The 18,166-nt window shown below is 43.2% G+C and overlaps 1 protein-coding gene across 4 annotated transcripts in view; it reads left to right on the forward strand.

Moving 5' to 3' along the window:
- Positions 1-18,166, forward strand: part of snx25 (sorting nexin 25) — a 262,889-nt gene that overhangs the window by 231,693 nt on the left and 13,030 nt on the right. For all 4 annotated transcript variants that reach the window (XM_067982600.1, XM_067982602.1, XM_067982599.1 and 1 more), the window contains 5 exons: positions 1,795-1,908; positions 5,039-5,203; positions 11,167-11,284; positions 14,999-15,065; positions 16,079-16,260. In XM_067982600.1, the coding sequence (XP_067838701.1) occupies positions 1,795-1,908; positions 5,039-5,203; positions 11,167-11,284; positions 14,999-15,065; positions 16,079-16,260 (646 nt within the window). The remainder of the gene's footprint in view (positions 1-1,794; positions 1,909-5,038; positions 5,204-11,166; positions 11,285-14,998; positions 15,066-16,078; positions 16,261-18,166) is intronic.

Raw genomic sequence — 18,166 nt, forward strand, 5'->3', positions numbered from 1 at the left:
AATAGCATCACTGTTTTAGCCACTTCCACTAATTTAGTAGAAAATGCCTTACACACAATACAGGTAAATGTACTTCGCTCGTATATTTACTGAACAAACATCTACCATCATTCATTGTGAAACATTGCAGTCTTTCTCTTTCACCAATGTTTTGAATTTTGGCATGAATTCTAGTGCAGTTTCTAGGTTTTTGTCCAGCAGTTGCGAGTGGTAGAAACATTAGGAACAGGAGTAGGCCATTCAGCCCCTTGGAGCTCTTCTGCCATTCAGTTAGATCGTGGCTGATTTGCACCGCAACTGCATTTACCCGCCTTTGCTCCGTATCCCTTGATACCCTTACCTAACAAAAATCTATCCATCTCAGTCTTGGAAACTCCAATTGTCCTAGCATCCATAGCTGTTTGGGGGAGAGAGTTCCAGATTTCTTTTTCTTTTTTATTTGTTCATGGGATGAGGGCGTCACTGGGAAGGCCAGCATTTATTGCCCATCCCTAAATGCCCTTGAGAAGGTGGTGGTGAGCCACCTTGAACTGTTGCAGTCCGTGTGGTGAAGGTTCTCCCACAGTGCTATTAGGTAAGGGTGTTCCAGGATTTTGACCCAGCGACGATGCTCTCCATCCAGGACGAGGTTGGATGCTGCTTGCCCTTTGCTGTAACGCGCCCTGTTGGAGCTGCTCGTTATTGGTTGGGCTTGCTTTCTTCTGCTGGCCTGGAGCGGTTATTCCGATTGGTTGAGCTGACCACAGTGACAGCTCATCTCTCCGTATAATGTTGCTGCTGTTTCCAGGGTGCTGAAGTCTGGCATTTTCACTCATGTTGCAGTTAACCGATAAGCAGGCACAAAGCAAGTAAAGCAGACACAATCAAAAAATACTGGCACACTGCATTTTGTTTTACCTACAAACGCACAGAAAGGTTAAAGTACATATGCTGACTGTGTAAATGTGTATTATCACATGCCCAATGACACTGTCTATTATTCATTTTGTATTTACTAATCAAAAATGCAGTTAACCACACCTGGATTCCCAATTAGCCACATGGCTAGTGGCTAATGTATCGGACAACACTGTTCTAGCTCATCCATCTTGAAAGATCCAACAATTATCTACCACAGCACCCAATTGTTTCTTAAATGATTCCAGGATTTTCACCTCTATTACCCCATTTGGAATCTATTCCATGTGTTGATCGCTGGAAAAACTTCCTGGCTTCCTGACATCAGTCCTAAATTTGTCTTTTGTTAGTTTGAACCTGGGCCTCTTTGTTCTCGTGTCATTGTTTAGCTTGAAGTAGTATGCTGCATTTACTGTTTGTGTCCTGTTTATTATCTTGTGTACTTTGAGATCACCTCTTAGTTGCCTCCTTTCAGGACTGAATTTCGCTGGCTTTTCGTCATAACTCAGACCCCTGACATTAGGCATCAGCCCCATGACTCTTCTCTGAACTGAGTTCAGAGCTTGAATATCTTTCTTGTGTCTATGGCCAAAACTGACACAGTACTCGAGGTGGGAATCAAAAGGAGGAACTCTAAAATGCACAGTGCTTTCTTGGCATTTTTTAGTCATTACTTCCATGTGCTTGTACAGTTATAACAGAGAGCAAGATACTTATTGCTGTGAGGGCTCCGGTTCTGTGTAAATGATGTGGAATATTTGCTGTAAACATTAGCTGGAAGAACAGATCCCTGTGATGTGATCTGAACAGTGGATTAAGTTTATGCAGCTTTAAAAATTAGTCCTGTAATAATGCAGCATTGTTAAAACAGTTAATACTTGATTTTGTGTTTTGCAGTGTTTCCCAATATTAAAGAAGGTGCAGCTGCCATCTATTAGTAAACTACCCTTTAAATCCATTGATCACAAGTTCCTGGACAAGTCAAAAAATCAGCTGAATAATTTTTTACAGGTAAGAGAAAACAGAAATGGTAACTCCAGTAGCAATATTAACACAATTGTCAATGGTAAATTGAAACTGGGTATATACAAGTTTGGTAGGTCATGTGTACGTTTTCTCTTTAATTTCAGGAGTGTGCCTGGCATTCAGTTGTGTCAAACCATCTAGTCGCTGTGAAGGAAATCTGGATTCTGGGTTATTTGAGATTTACCTATTCTAGTCTGGGTTTTTGTCGCGTGGTCCTGAGAAAGAGGTTGGGGAAAGGGTCACTTTAGCCACTCCCGACTTGAGCTCACCGAGCCCTGTTTGGTAGAGTACTCCCCCCCCCCCCCCCCCCCCCCCCCCCCAATTAGAGAGTCAGGAGTAAGAACATAGTCAGTCACTCAAACGTTCTGGTTGAAAGATAAATTTAATAGACCCATTTTGTGAAAGTACAGATCACCTTTCTCACTTTCCTTTTCCCTGCTCTCTCCAGGTCATACACTAATTGATAAGCAGGTGACCTGCTCCCACATATATGCTCCCACCTGCTCCCTCAGATAATGAAGCAGTCCGTGCCCACATGCAGCAAGACCTGGACAACATCCAGGCTTGGGCTGATAAGTGGCAAGTAACATTCGCGCCAGACAAGTGCCAGGCAATGACCATCTCCAACAAGAGAGAATCTAACCACCTCCCCTTGACATTCAACGGCATTACCATTGCCGAATCCCCCACCATCAACATCCTGGGGGTCACCATTGACCAGAAACTTAACTGGACCAGCCACATAAATACTGTGGCTACAAGAGCAAGTCAGAGGCTGGGTATTCTGTAGCGAGTGAGTCACCTCCTGACTCCCCAAAGCCTTTCAACCATCTACAAGGCACAAGTCAGGAGTGTGATGGAGTATTCTCCACTTGCCTGGATGAGTGCAGCTCCAACAACACTCAACAAGCTCAACACCATCCAGGACAAAGCAGCCCGCTTGATTGGCACCACATACACCATCCTAAACATTCACTCCCTCCACCACTGGCGCACAGTGGCTGCAGTGTGTACCATCCACAGGATGCACTGCAGCAATTCGCCAAGGCTTCTTCGACAGCACCTCCCAAACCCATGACCTCTACCACCTAGAAGGACATGGGCAACAGGCACATGGGAACAACACCACCTGCACGTTCTCCTCCAAGTCACACACCATCCCGACTTGGAAATATATCGCCGTTCCTTCACCGTCGCTGGGTCAAAATCCTGGAACTCCCTAGCTAACAGCACTGTGGGAGAACCTTCACCACACGGACTGCAGGGCTTCAAGTAGGCGGCTCACCACCACCTTCTCGAGGGCAATTAAGGATGGGCAATAAATGCTGGCCTTGCCAGTGACGCCCACATCCCATGAACGAATATAAAAAAAAAACATCTCCAGCATTGACACTCTGACCTGACCTTTAAGAGCCATGGAAGAGCTTCCTGGTGATGACCGTCCCTCAGATTTTTCCTCCCTCCCTCTGTGGTGGTGAAGTGCCTGGCTTCTGTTCCGTGCTATCACACATTAACATGCTTGAGATCAGGAACTCGACGTTTGAGGGATCATGGATGCAAATGCTCTGGAGATCCCAACATTGGTGCGTAGATCAGTGATACCGTATCTTCAAAGTATGATTCTTGTGATGATCTGAATATTACAGTTCAAGACAGACATCAAAATCAGGTTATACATCTCTGTTGAAAAAGGGTGAACAAAAGAAGTAAAACTTGACCTTTTTACTGCTCTTGCGGATGGCATTTTCAGAAGTGTCTAATTGCTGGGGTATGTCCAGTTTTTGATGTCTCTCTCTCAATCAATAATCCTCACTGAGAAACATTTAAGAATAATGACTATTACAGTACATTGCATGACTTATTAAGATCTACAGCTTGGTGCTTCTAAAAGTCAGATTATATCCACAGCATCAAAAATTTCTGACTGTGCAAGTGTTTGCTGATGTGTGAAAATGGCTCACCATGGTTTAGACCGTTGATGTTGATTATCTCCATGACTGGAGAAAGATTTTGATTTCCGATGGATTCACGGCCATTTTAAAAGTCAACTGCTCCTATAAGTACAGTTGCTCCATTAGCTGGTTCCAAGGTGTAACTAAGCAAATTGCTGAGACATTGGGCATGATTTTCACTTGGAGCTATGTTCCCCGCAGATATGCGCATGGGGAACCCGGAAGCAAATTGAGGGCTTCGCAATCTCCAATTGCAACTCAATTGAAGGCGAGTAGTTCAACTTCCAGGTTTCCCATGTGGCAGATAGGGATGGGCAATAAATGCCGGCCTTGCCAGCGACGCCCACATCCCGTGAACGAATATAAAAAAAAAAGATAGCCAGATCCTTCAAGTTGGCAGTGAAAGGAGCTGCAAATCAGAGAGGGGGGCGGGAGGGAGAGAGTCTTCATCAGCACAGCAAAAAATCGCAAGGGGGCAGGGGTGGGTAGGTGGTTGGTCGTGAATGACATTAGAGGGTCCAGCCAGCATCTGGGATCCGGGGAGGGTCCAGCCAGCATCTGGGATCCGGGGAGGGTCAGCCAGCATCGGGAATCAGGGGTGAATCAGCCAGCATCGGGGATTGGGTGGGGGGGGGGGGGCGGGGTCAGTCGGGATCGGTGGGGAGGGGAAGGGGTCGGTCAATCGCAGGGGTCCTGTCAGCCAGGTGAACTTGTTGGGCCTGGATGAAGCACCCCTGCTCCTCCGGGCCCACAAGCAGTGCAATAAAGGCGCTCACCACATGGATCCGGCCCTTCTCATTTGCTTTCACCTGGCATGAATCGGAAGCGATGGGAAACCCGAACAGGTAAGGTTAAATTCATTTAAGTTTTCCAATACACAAAATATTAAGTACCTCAAGTATTTCAATGAGGTGCATTGCCCTTTTAAGTATTGGCTCACTTTTAAATGGGGGTGGGACTTCCTGGTGTCTGCTGTGCCCACCCAGACAAAGCTGCCTGGGTTACACCCAGAAGTGGGCGAGTTGGAACCGAGGTGCAGTTCCATTCCAAAAAGCCGTTATTTTAACCTCCCACCCGCCCCCAACCCACCTGTTCTTGGGGGTTGAAATTACCTCCATTGTCTTTGTTAGTGTAACTTTCTCACCTGAACTTTCTTCTTACAGAAACTCCTGACAGACGAGAGACTGTGCCAGAGTGAGGCACTTTATGGTTTTCTAAGCCCCTCCCCAGAATACCTGAAAGTTGTTGTCGTACAAGGGAAGAAGTCAACTTTTTCACTGTCCTCCTTTCTGGAGAGGCTCCCTGGGGATTTCTTCTCTCATCAAGAGGTGTGCACCACTAAAGCTGTACATGATTTAAAAAGAAACTGCATTATTTAGTTTATTTGTTCTTACTCTGGTTTAGCAGTGGGCTTTGTAATCCCTGATTAAGCTTCATAATTGTTTATTAATAAAATATATTATGAACTCCCCTAATGGCTTAGTTTAAATATGTTCATGCTCCTCTCTGTAACCCCCTCCAACTTCACCCCACTGCACACTATTAGCAGTCGTGCCTTCAGCCTTCTAGGCCCCGGGCTCCAGAATTCGCTTACTAAGCCCTTCTACCATCCTCTCCTGTAAGGCCCTCCTTAAACCCACTTCTGTCCAAGCTTTTGATCATCCCTCCTAATATATCTTTGTTTGTCTTGGCATTAATTTTTCGAATCATAGAATGGTTACAGCACAGAAGGAGGCCATTCGGCCCATCGAGCCCGTGCCAGCTCTTTGCAAGAGCAATCCAGCTAGACCCATTCCCCCGCTCTTTCCCCGTAGCCCTACAAATTTTTTCCCTTCAAGTATTTATCCAATTCCTTTTTCAAAGCCACAATTGAATCTTTCAGGCAGTGCATTCCAGATCATAACTACTCGCTGCGTAATAAAGTCTTTCCTCACGTCGCCTTTGGTTCTCTTGCCAATTACCTTAATTAAGATTACCTTAAATCTGTGTCCTCTGGTTCTTGACCCTTCCACCAATGAGAACAGTTTCAGTTTATTTACTTTATCAAATCTCCTCTTAACCTTCTCTGCTCTGAGGAGAACAACCCCAGCTTCTCCAGTCTATCCACGTAACTGAAGTCCCTCATCCTTGGAACCATTCTAGTAAATCTTTTCTGCACCCTCTCTAAGGCCTTCACATCCTTCCTAAAGTGCGGTGCCCAGAATTGGACATAATACTCCAGTTGTAGCCGAACCAGTGTTTTATAGAGGTTCAACATAACTTCCTTGCTTTTGTACACTATGCCTCTATTAAAAACCCAAGATCCCATATACTTTTTTAACTGCTTTGTCAACCTGTCCTGCCACCTTCAAAGATTTGTGCACATATACCCCCGGGTGTCTCTGTTCCTGCACCTCCTTTAGAATTGTACCATTTAATTCATGTCTCTCCTCATTCTTCCTGCCAAAATATATCACTTCGCACTTCTCTGCATTAAATTTCATCTGCCACGTGTCTGCCCATTCCATCAGCCTGTCTATGACCTCTTGAAGTCTAATACTATCCTCCTCATTGTTTACTATACTTCCAAGTTTTGTGTCATCTGCAAATTTTGAAATTGTGCCCTGTACACCTAAGCCCAAGTCATTAATATATATATCAAGAAAAGCAGTGGTCCTAGTACCGACCCCTGGGGAGCACCACTGTATACCTTCCTGCAGTCCGAAATTATTAGGGATGGGCAATAAATGCTGGCCTTGCCAGTGATGCCCACATCCCATGAACGAATAAAAAAAAACGTTCACCACTACTCTCTGTTTCCTGTCACTTAGCCAATTTTGCATCCATGCTGCCACTGCCAGCGATGCCCACATCCCAAGAATTAATTTTTTTTAAAAATAGTGTCATAAGAGAAAAAATTTCTGATGTATATGATTTTGTCTGATAACACCTCTTTGAAGCGCCTTGGGACGTTTATTTATGTTAAGAGTGGTATATAAATGCAAGTTTTTGTTGTTTGGACACAAGCCTTGCATTCTCTACCATCCACTTTTGTTTTGGGCAAGATGGAAACTTGGGAGCTCCACTAAAGCTGTCCTGATTGACAGAGCAGGAGAAAAGAAAAGCAATTTGTAGTATTTTGGATTTGACTCCACTCCAGAAGGAGATTTTTTTCTCATTATTAATGAGACTCAAAAGTGGTTGAAGACTTTCATATGCACAGAGATCTTTTTCCCTTATGACACTTTTTTAAAAAAAAAGAGTTCTTGTGATGTGGGCATCACTGGCAACGCTGGCATTTATTGCCCATCTCTAGTTGCCCTCGGTGGTGATACAACTCAGTGGCTTGCTCAGCCATTTCAGAGGGCAGTTAAGATTTAATCGTGTTGCTGTGGGACAGGAGTCTTATATAGGCCAGACCGGGTAAGGACGGCAGGTTTCCTAAAGAAACATTAGCGAGCCAGTCAAGTATTTTACAATAATTCAACAGCTTCATGGTCACATTTAACAGATCTTTTATAACTGAATTCAAATTCTCAAACTGCCATATTGTAAACAATTTTACAACACCAAGTTGTAGTCCAGCAATTTTATTTTAAATTCACAAGCTTTCGGAGACTTCCTCCTTCCTCAGGTAAATGTTCAGGAGCTCCTTGAAGCCTACGCATTTATACATATAGAACAATACATGGTGTTTACAGACTGCCCCTGCAACTGCCCGTTGCCAAGGCAATCACCGTGTTCAGACAGAGAGGTGTCACCTACAGAACCCCCGAATACACATTCAACAAAAAAACAAACAGGGAAAAAAAACAGAGAAAAAAAACAGAGAGAGGCAGAAACATCCGGAAGGCAGAGAGAGCCAGCAAATGACCCATTATATTAAAAACAGATAACATTTGTTCGCTGGTGGGGTAACGTGTAGCGTGACATGAACCCAAGATCCCGGTTGAGGCCGTCCTCATGGGTGCGGAACTTGGCTATCAATTTCTGCTCGATGATTTTGCGTTGTCGTGTGTCTCGAAGGCCGCCTTGGAGTACGCTTACCCGAAGGTCGGTGGATGAATGTCCATGACTGCTGAAGTGTTCCCCGACTGGGAGGGAACCCTCCTGTTTGGCGATTGTTGCGCGGTGTCCGTTCATCCGTTGTCGCAGCGTCTGCATGGTCTCGCCAATGTACCATGCTCTGGGGCATCCGCAGGAAAGGATGCCCCAGAGCATGGTACATTGGCGAGACCATGCAGACGCTGCGACAACGGATGAACGGACACCGCGCAACAATCGCCAAACAGGAGGGTTCCCTCCCAGTCGGGGAACACTTCAGCAGTCATGGACATTCATCCACCGACCTTCGGGTAAGCGTACTCCAAGGCGGCCTTCGAGACACACGACAACGCAAAATCGTCGAGCAGAAATTGATAGCCAAGTTCCGCACCCATGAGGACGGCCTCAACCGGGATCTTGGGTTCATGTCACGCTACACGTTACCCCACCAGCGAACAAATGTTATCTGTTTTTAATATAATGGGTCATTTGCTGGCTCTCTCTGCCTTCCGGATGTTTCTGCCTCTCTCTGTTTTTTTTCTCTGTTTTTTTTCCCTGTTTGTTTTTTTGTTGAATGTGTATTCGGGGGTTCTGTAGGTGACACCTCTCTGTCTGAACACGGTGATTGCCTTGGCAACGGGCAGTTGCAGGGGCAGTCTGTAAACACCATGTATTGTTCTATATGTATAAATGCGTAGGCTTCAAGGAGCTCCTGAACATTTACCTGAGGAAGGAGGAAGTCTCCGAAAGCTTGTGAATTTAAAATAAAATTGCTGGACTATAACTTGGTGTTGTAAAATTGTTTACAATTGTCAACCCCAGTCCATCACCGGCATCTCCACATCAAACTGCCATAGTAGAATTTGAACTCGCATTCTCTGAATTATTAGTGCAGGCCTCTGGATTACTAGTCCAGTAACATAACCACTATGCTACCGTAAACATTTCTGTAACCAGGTGTGTCGTAAACTGAGTGAAGGAGCTTTTTGCGTTACTGCTTATAATTGGAGGCAACTATTTATTGCAGAAATGAAGAATCCTTAGCTTTGTACAGACTGCTGATGCAAATAATCTTTCATTTTATAGTCAGTCAATGATGGGCAGAAGATGTCTTTAAAGATTTATCCACAGCGAAACAGTTTGGGTAGTTTCAGAATCATGACGATAATCTGTTTCAGCTATAACTAGATGCAAAGGAATCAAAGTTCTTTCTTGAAAGCAGAGTAACACAGGTCATGGTGAATTACACAAGCGACCAATTTCTGATTAGGCTGAGCTACAGCTTGCACGGATTTCAAAAGGGGTCATGCATGACCAGCCTTATGGAATTTTTTGAAGAAGTATCAGGGTAGAAAAGGGTAATGTCGTAGATGTAATATATTTGGATTTTCAAAGGGCCTTCGCTAAGGTACTGCGTAGTAGACTCATGACTAAGGCCAGAGCATGTGGAGTCAGGAGGAAAGTAGCAGAATGGATAGCAAGCTGGTTACAAAACACAAAACAGAGACTAGGGGTTAAAGGTAGTTACTCAGACTGGCAAAAGCTAGGAAGTGGTGTTCCGCTGGGATCACTTATGGAGTTAGCTGACAGATCAGCCTGATCTCATTGAATGGCAGAACAGGCTCGAGGGGCTAAATGTTCACTTGTTCACATTTACATAAACAATTTGGATTCAGGAATTGGGAATACAATTTCAAAATTTACAGACACCACCAAATTGGGGTGCATAGTTAGTACTGAGGAGGACTGTGACAAAATACAGGAAAACATTAATAAGCTTGCAGAATCAGCGTGTAATTGGCAAATTAATTTCAATAAGATAAGTGTGAGGTGGTACATTTTGATAGAAAGAATAAGGAGACCACATACTCCTTGGAAAATAGGAGTCTAAATGAGGTAGAGAAGCAGAGGGATCTGGGGGTACAGATACACAAATCACTAAAAGTAGCAGTGCAAGTTAATTTTTTTTAAAAGTTAATTTTTTTTTAAAAAGTAAACAAAGCACTGGAGTTCATTTCTAAAGGGATAGAATTGAAAAGCAGAGAAGTTATGTTAAACTTGTATAGAACCTTGGTTAGACCACATTTGGAGTACTGTGAACAGTTCTAGTCTTCATATTATAAAAATGATATACAGGCATTGGAGAAGGTCCAAAAAAGATTTACTAGGATGATACCAGAACTGAGAGGTGATACCTATCAGGAAAGATTGAGCAGGCTGGGGCTGTTTTCTCTCGAAAAAAGAAGACTGAGGGGTTACCTGATTATTTCTTTAAGATTATGAAAGCGTTTGATAGGGTAGACGTAGAGAAGATATTTTCACTTTCAAGGGAGACCAGAACTAGAGGCCATAAATATAAGATAGTCACTAATAAGTCCAATAGGGAATTCAACAGAAACTTCTTTGCCCAGAGAGTGGATAGAATGTGGGACTCACTATCACGAGGAGTAGTTCAGGAGACTAGCATAGATGCATTTAAGGGGAAGCTAGATAAACACATGGGGGAGAAAGGAATAGTAGGATATTTTGATGGGGTTAGATGAAGAAGGGAGGGAGGAGGCTCGTGTGGAGGATAAACTCTGGCATCGACCTGTGGGACCGAATAGCCTGTTTCTGTGCTGTACATTCTATGTAATACTGTGCAGAAAGTTAACATGCAGGTACAGCAAGCAATTAGGAATTCAAATGATATGTTGGCCTTTAATGCAAGAAGGTTGGAGTACAAGAGTAAGGAAATCTTGCTGCAATTGTATAGGGCTTTGGTGAGACCACACCTGGAGTACTGTACAGTTTTGGTCTCCTTACCTAAGGAAGGATATACTTGCCTTAGAGGGGGTGCAACGAAAGTTCATTAGATTGATTCTTGGGATGAGAGGGTAGTCCTATGAAGAGAGATTGGGCCTATACTCTTGAGTATAGAAGAATGAGAGGTGATCTCATTGAAACATATAAGATCCTTAGAGGGCTTGACAGGGTAGATGCTCTGAGGCTGTTTCTCCTGGCTGGAGAGTCTCAGGATAAGGAGTCGGCCATTTAGGACTGAGATGAGGAGGAATTTCTTCTCTCAGAGGGTTGTGAATCTTTGGAATTCTCTACCCCATGGCCTATTCCTACTCCTATATCTTATGTTCTCATGAAATGAAAAATGCTTAGCTGTGTACTGACTACAGATAATCTTTCGTTTTATATTCTGATGACAGAAGCTGTATGTAATGTCAGTTCCTCCAACTATGTCTTTTAATTATTGTTTTTCCATTGCTGTCCTCAGGAGGAGGCCGAGGAGGACAGTGATCTGTCTGACTATGGGGACGAGGTTGACTATAAAAGAGACTCTCTTGCTGAACCTTGTTTCATGCTCATTGGAGAAATTTTTGAGCTCAGGGGAAGTAAGTGGATTTTGCATGTTTCTTTTATGTTTGAGATGAGGTGTATGAAACCTCACTCCATCTACCAGGCAGAAAGGCCTAGAAGAGTTTGCCAGGAATGGCTGGAATGAAAGTTAATGTCAGTCTTGGCTTAATGGTACCACTCTCACCTCTGAAGCAAAAACGTTGCGAGTTCAAGCCCCCAAGCCCCAAAGACTTGACTATATAAACTAGGCTAATACTTCAATGTCGTACCCAAAAACAAAAATATATCCTGCAAGGATGGGAGGTGAGTGGAGCGACACATCAGACAGGATTGTCTTGGTTAGGCAAAAGGCATCGATAAAGTTGTGGAATTAAAACCTAGTCAGCAAAAATAAGACACATTTTCGCCCTAGTTTACATTTGTAAACCACAGTAATTTTCACATTGAGAACTAACAACTAATCTAAAATTTTTCAACATTTGGTGTAATTAGTAATACCTGCCACAAACCACAGACCTCCATGATTTATTGGCACTTTAAATACAGCAGCTGTTATCTGCTAACGATCGATTTAATTTTCAGAACTTTCTCAGCTTCCATGGTCCTGCCAACTAAACAGTGAATAAATAATCTTCTATTGTATCACTGCATTATCCACTGGATTAGTCAATAAAAAAGCAAAGTCAACTGACAGCAGCGTTGCTGTTTGATGACTTACAGTAACTAGAGTTGATACAAACACAATACAGTATCTTATCAAGTATCTACTAAAATGCCTTCAGAGAAGTGTAAACAATTTTACAACACCAAGTTATAGTCCAGCAATTTTATTTTAAATTCACAAGCTTTCGGAGGCTTCCTCCTTCGTCAGGTGAACGATCGTTCACCTGACGAAGGAGGAAGCCTCCGAAAGCTTGTGAATTTAAAATAAAATTGCTGGACTATAACTTGGTGTTGTAAAATTGTTTACAATTGTCAACCCCAGTCCATCACCGGCATCTCCACATTCAGAGAAGTGGGCAATGTTCCTGTAGCAGGCTACCCTTGAACTTTCTCATACATGTCAAACTGAATAATTAGCAAAAGTTAACCACTTCAAAAAACCTGACAGCTCAAAAACAGGCCTCAATATAGGACTATGACATGTAGTTACACTTGAAGTGCAGTGGAGCATCCTTTGTATATAGCAGAAGATTGTGGCAAAAACTGCAGGAATTTTCCCTCATTGCTTGTGAAGGAATTGTGGTCTATTGTGGATATGTCCTGGTACTATGTATTGCTAAATCTGATGTTATTTTTAATTATTTGTAAGATTGTCGCCGTGATACGGAGTCACTGTTCTTTCACCCTCCCACTGCAATGTTTATTTTGGCACGCCCTCATCTCCTCCCCTCAAGTTTATGGTGACACATTCCTTTCTCTTCCCCGTCCCCAACTCCTGGCTCCTACCTCCTGCTGTCGTGGATGGAACATGACTGCCCACAGCTTGCAGCAGCACTCAGTCCAACAGCTCCATGGTCACTTTTGGTGATACCAGCTTTTTATGTCCAGATTTTATTAAACTGACCATGAAGTTGGCAGATTGTCGTTAAAATCCAACTGGTTCACTGATGCACTTTAGGGACTGAGACCCATCCTTACCTGGTCTGGCGTATGTGTGACTCCAGTCTTGCATCAGCGTGGTTGACTCTTACTTGTCCTCTGAAATGACCCAGCAAGCCACTCAGTTTTATCAAATCGCTTCAAGAAGAAGACCCACCACCACCTTCTCAGGGCAACTAGGGGTGGGCAATAAATGCCGGCCTTTTTTAAACTGAATTTAAATGTTCTAACTGCCATGGTAGGATTTGAACTCACGTTCTCTGGATTATTAGTCCAGGCCTCCATATTACTAGTTCAGTAACATAACCACTGCACTACTGTACCCCCATATGTAATAGGTCTCATCCATGCATAGAATGTTCCCAATCTTTGACATGCCACAAGGGCGGGAGCAAATGAATAATATAACCACTACTCTACCATACCAGACAGTGTCAGCCTAGCTTAGGCGCTTAAGTCTGTAGTGTGAGTCTTGAACTCACAACCATCTGACTCAGAAATGAAAAGCCACCACTGAGCCAAGCAAGACTCCTTAGGTGTAAGAATAATCCGGTAATTTTCTCTTTACTGAAAGATTGATTGTTATGCTTCAAAAAAAGGTACCTGCAGACCTGTGACAAACAATATCTCTTTTTCTGATATCTCTATAAAAGAGGTTGCCGAAATGTCTGGCTGAAATTGTAATATATTACTGTCACCTAGTAACATAAGGTTAACGGTCACTACGCTAGGTGTACTTCATAATACATCTGAAAAGGCAACTCTGAGAAGAATATAAAAGGTTGCCTTGCCTTTAACCCTCTATTTGCCACAATATTTCCGCAGCTATCGATCTGTTTAATCACTCTCTCACGTCCACTTTTGATACACTTTTCCCCAACAAACCTTTATTGTCTCCCATTCCAGTCGATCCCCTGGTATGGCTCCCCCTCTTCACTCCTTCTGGCCAAGGGCTGCAGATCTGAACGTATTTGGCGCAGAAATGGCTTAGCCATCCATCACCAGATCTGGCTGGAACATGTCCAGCATAATCATTCCTCTCCCAAAACCATCCACTACTCCAAGATCATCCTGGAGAGCAAAGATAACCTCTGGCTGTTTTTCTCCAATACCACCATTTACTTAAACTCTCCCCCCTCACCCATCCCTACCCCCTCACCTTCAACAAGTGCGAGGAGCTCATGGACTTCTTTGTCACTAAAATTGAGACCATCTGTTCAGCTGCTTCTCTGCTTGCTACTCTTATCCTTGCCCACCAAATCAAACCTCCCCCTGCGTAACCCAGAAACCACGTGTCTCTCTCCCCATATGCCCTCTCTGAGCTCTTGTCTGACATGTGATCCACCTCCTGCTCCCTTGACCCCATTCCAATCAAACTGCTGACCACACAAAATCGTCCAGCGGAGTGTACACCTTAGTGCATTTTTTGGCGAGCCATCAATTTTGTGTCTTCAACATTTGGATTTCATGTAGTTTTGTATTAGAGGGGGTGAAAAAAACAAGTGAAGAAATGTTGGGTATACCTACAGCTTAATTTACAAACCCAAGTAACTACTTGTTTTCACATATCACTGGCTTATAATCAGGGCTGTTCTTTTCAGTCTTTTGGTGGCTGTGTCACCTATTTTGAAGTTATTGGTCAGCTTTTGCTAGTTTTCTAGATTGACAAGTATGTGGTGGCTGTAACAAAAAAGAAAGTGCATCTATCCTGACACACTTTATATTAAAAAAAAATTAGAATAATTCTACATGCACATATCCCACACAACTAGGCCTATAGTCCCTCTTTTGATATGGTGTTCTGTCCTCTTTGGAGTAAAGATTGTTGGCATCAGTCCTGGAGAGGTCCTTTAAACAGCACACAATGTGCGTGACGTCCTTGATTTGACACAATCTTAAAGAGATTTGTGTCTTTCATGATTTTCCTGCATTGCCTGGATTTACTCCTGTTGTATGTGGGTAATGCTTCATTGAAGAATGAAGAGTATTCTCAAAAATAATGCAACTGTTTTGAATGTCTTAACATTGCCACCTTGAAGAGCACAAAATTTGCTCCAATTTTTTTTTGTAAGAAAGCAAAACTGTTGGTTGCAGAGATCTGTAATCGAGTCTTTTTATATGTTTCATCTTGTTAACCTCTTTTCCAGTGTTCAAGTGGGTCAGAAAGACACTTATTGCCCTAGTACAAGTTACATTTGGAAGGACAATCAACAAGTAAGTACTGTAGTTTTTGTCCATCTTTGTTCAACAAGATGTTACACTTGTGGCGTACAAGTCCAGTGCCCAGACAGTCCTCCTCTGGCACTGGGGGCAATATCTACTTTTGATCTTCATCTTTCACACCACAAAAGTAATTTTTTTTATGCCCAGTTAAAAATATTATTTTCGATCCTGCTTTTCAAGTATCCTCTAGCTCTTTAGCTGCAAGAACTGTCGGGCACCAGCTGTCTGTGTTCTTCAGCTGGCCACTCCATAGGTGCACAAAATGCACCACTCCAGTTTGAAATACTGATCACCACTTGTCATCTCCTTGACTGCCCAAACCAAATGAGATTAGGCACTCATGATGGATTGAGTTGCAGACACAGTCCTGTGTTCAATCATTCTGGGGCATAGTGTGCTGGTGGTGAGGGGTGTGGGCGGGGACCTATGGAAAATAAATAGCCAAAACAAGGTGCCACAGGGTAAGCCTCTCCAGAGACTCAGTTGGCCAGTGAGAGTCTCAAATAGATTTGCATTTGATAATCCCATCATAGGTAAGCCAATACTGAAAATTAAGAGCTGCTCGCAGTAATTTTATGGATCTTGCTGTATCCTGTTATGTGGGAGTGAACCGCTTCTCCTACAGTAGACACAAGGGAATTCTGGAATGTTCTGACCGTTCCCAAGGTAATTCAGCAGTGTGCACTGCCATTTTTCTTTTTTATAAATTATTACTTCAACGTGCAGCAAAACAAAACAGAATAAAATGAAGCCTGTCAAAAGTCAGCCAACCATACGAGAGTCATCACTTACCCTAGTTCTCTATCACAATTGACATCAGAAGCACACATAACCAGACCTTCTTATTGACATCACTAGTAGGAATAGATTATATTCTTAAAAAAAAAATTTATTCCCCCTTTAAAAATGTTGAGTTTCTAGATTTTTGATCATATCTAAGTTTCAGTTATCAGGCTGTGGCAAATGTTTGATCCTGACCAGTTTATGTGCATCGTTCATTTCAGGCAAATCCGTGACACAATCAACTGGATAGTCAGTGAACAGATGGTGGTTTGCTACACCAATCTCTTTCGAGATGCCTTCTGGCCAAATGGTAAATTAGCGCCTCCTACACCTCCTAGAACAGAGCAACAACGATTGGAAACAAAGCACAGGGCCCAGCAGAAACTACTCGATAACATTCCAGGTATGGCTGGCAGTGCTTTGCATTAACTCTCGCAAGTAATTGATTTTGAAGTTCTCACTAAAATCAATCAGTCCAGCTGGCTGACCAGGTTTGTCATGAAGGATGCAGGGTGTAATATTTGTCTTGACAACCATGGCAGAGGAATGACATTGTAACCAGTCAATCAGATTTATTGTGTCTTTCTTTATTGATCATTGAAATGGAGAATTGTTGCAAAGCCACTTAGTACAAACAAGGAATGATTTTTTTTCCTTTCAATAAGGAAACCTTTCTTATTCTCTTGCTGACCTTATTTACTAAAATTATTGACTAGAGGAATCCTATGCCCTCGAAGTTAATATTTAGTCTGCTATTTAAAGGTTACCATGTGAAAAAGCTCACTGCAGTGAGTAAGTGCCATGTTCATTCAGTCTTACTTACAAAACTGTGACCGTTTTTTCAGGTTGCAGTGTTACTATCAACCGTTATTGATAAAATATCTGACTGTGGTTTTCTGACTTTAAAGATTATTTTTCTTAAAGAGGAAGTGTGCTGCAGGTGTTCTGCCTTTTTAGAAACTGGTTTCTAATTTGATCCACTCGTGAAATGAATATTCTAATATTGTTTCCCTGCCCTCCCTATCCCCTCCCCCTGCTTCCTCTGGGAATGCGCATCGGCCCTTCTTGACACCTCCCCTGATTAGCCAAGCAAAAATGTGTCAAGTTGAGAATCTAAGTCCTGGTTTCTGCACTGACTCCCCTCCCCTTCCCCCTCCCCATGGCTGGGATGCAGTGGGCACTGTTTGTGTCCACGTTAACTACACGTGACTAAGACTCGAGTGGCCCTGGCCTTGGTGCTTCCACTGAGCCCCACTAGATGACGAAGTGGGCACTAGGGTCTCGGCATTGTGCTGAGCCCTGTGTGCCTGAGCGACAGACAGCACAGTCTCAGTGTCTGTCGTGATGCATCGTGTATCGATTTGTGAGCATTGTTGTGCATGGTCGAGCAGGGTGTTGGTGTGAAAAGTGCATCCATGGTTCCTCACACAGGAGCAGGACTGAAATTAGCCTCTTTCTCTTGGGAATCAACTGTAGAAAAGTAGGAAGATGAACCAATCCTACTGTTATACTTGATGAAGGGCAGGAGAGCTATAAATGGTTTCCTGTCCACCCACTGCTTGATTCTATTTCCAAGGCAACATGAAGGACATTGACACGAGATTTAGAAAAGGTTTGATTTGGGGAGACTGAAGAGCGCAATGGGTTAGAACATTGTCATTTGACCTCTGAGAAATCTAGGGTTCCCATCCCCTCTGTCTGCTATCCGTCTACATGAAGTGAATCTACATGGAACTGCATATAATTTGACACACATTGGCCCCAAATTTGACATTCTGTCTGAGGGACCATAGATAGATAAACTGACTTGATAGAATTTTCTTTATTCTGCAAATGGATGCATTCTCAACACATCACAGGATCTATACCTTGTCCAATTGGTCCTGGGGAGTCACATGCTTGACATTGCCACAGCTGATGTCATTAGTGTGCATGTCAAGATGCGATTGGCCGTTCTCAGACTGTATAAAAGGGCTGACTTATAGCTATAAAATCTAACCAGCTGATACACCTTGAGTTGGAAATGGAAACTGCTATGAAGAACCTGTGGAGAACACATCCATTCGTGGGTAATCTATCTTCTTGATTCAACATTCGCAACACATTCGCAGGAGCATATCAAAGAAGTCCCAGTTAGAGGAGGGGGGCCTCTACAATGGGATTTCAACACTGGCTGAGAGGACAAATCCACAAAAGGTTGGGTCTTAGCAAGATGATTTCTTATGTTCTTATGCTCCATGCCACAACTTTATAGATGGTACCAATGGGTACTTGTTTGAGTGAGACCCATGATGCAGCTGTGGAATGAG

Source organism: Heptranchias perlo, chromosome 4, assembly GCF_035084215.1.
Source record: "Heptranchias perlo isolate sHepPer1 chromosome 4, sHepPer1.hap1, whole genome shotgun sequence".
Taxonomy (NCBI): Eukaryota; Metazoa; Chordata; class Chondrichthyes; order Hexanchiformes; family Hexanchidae; genus Heptranchias; species Heptranchias perlo.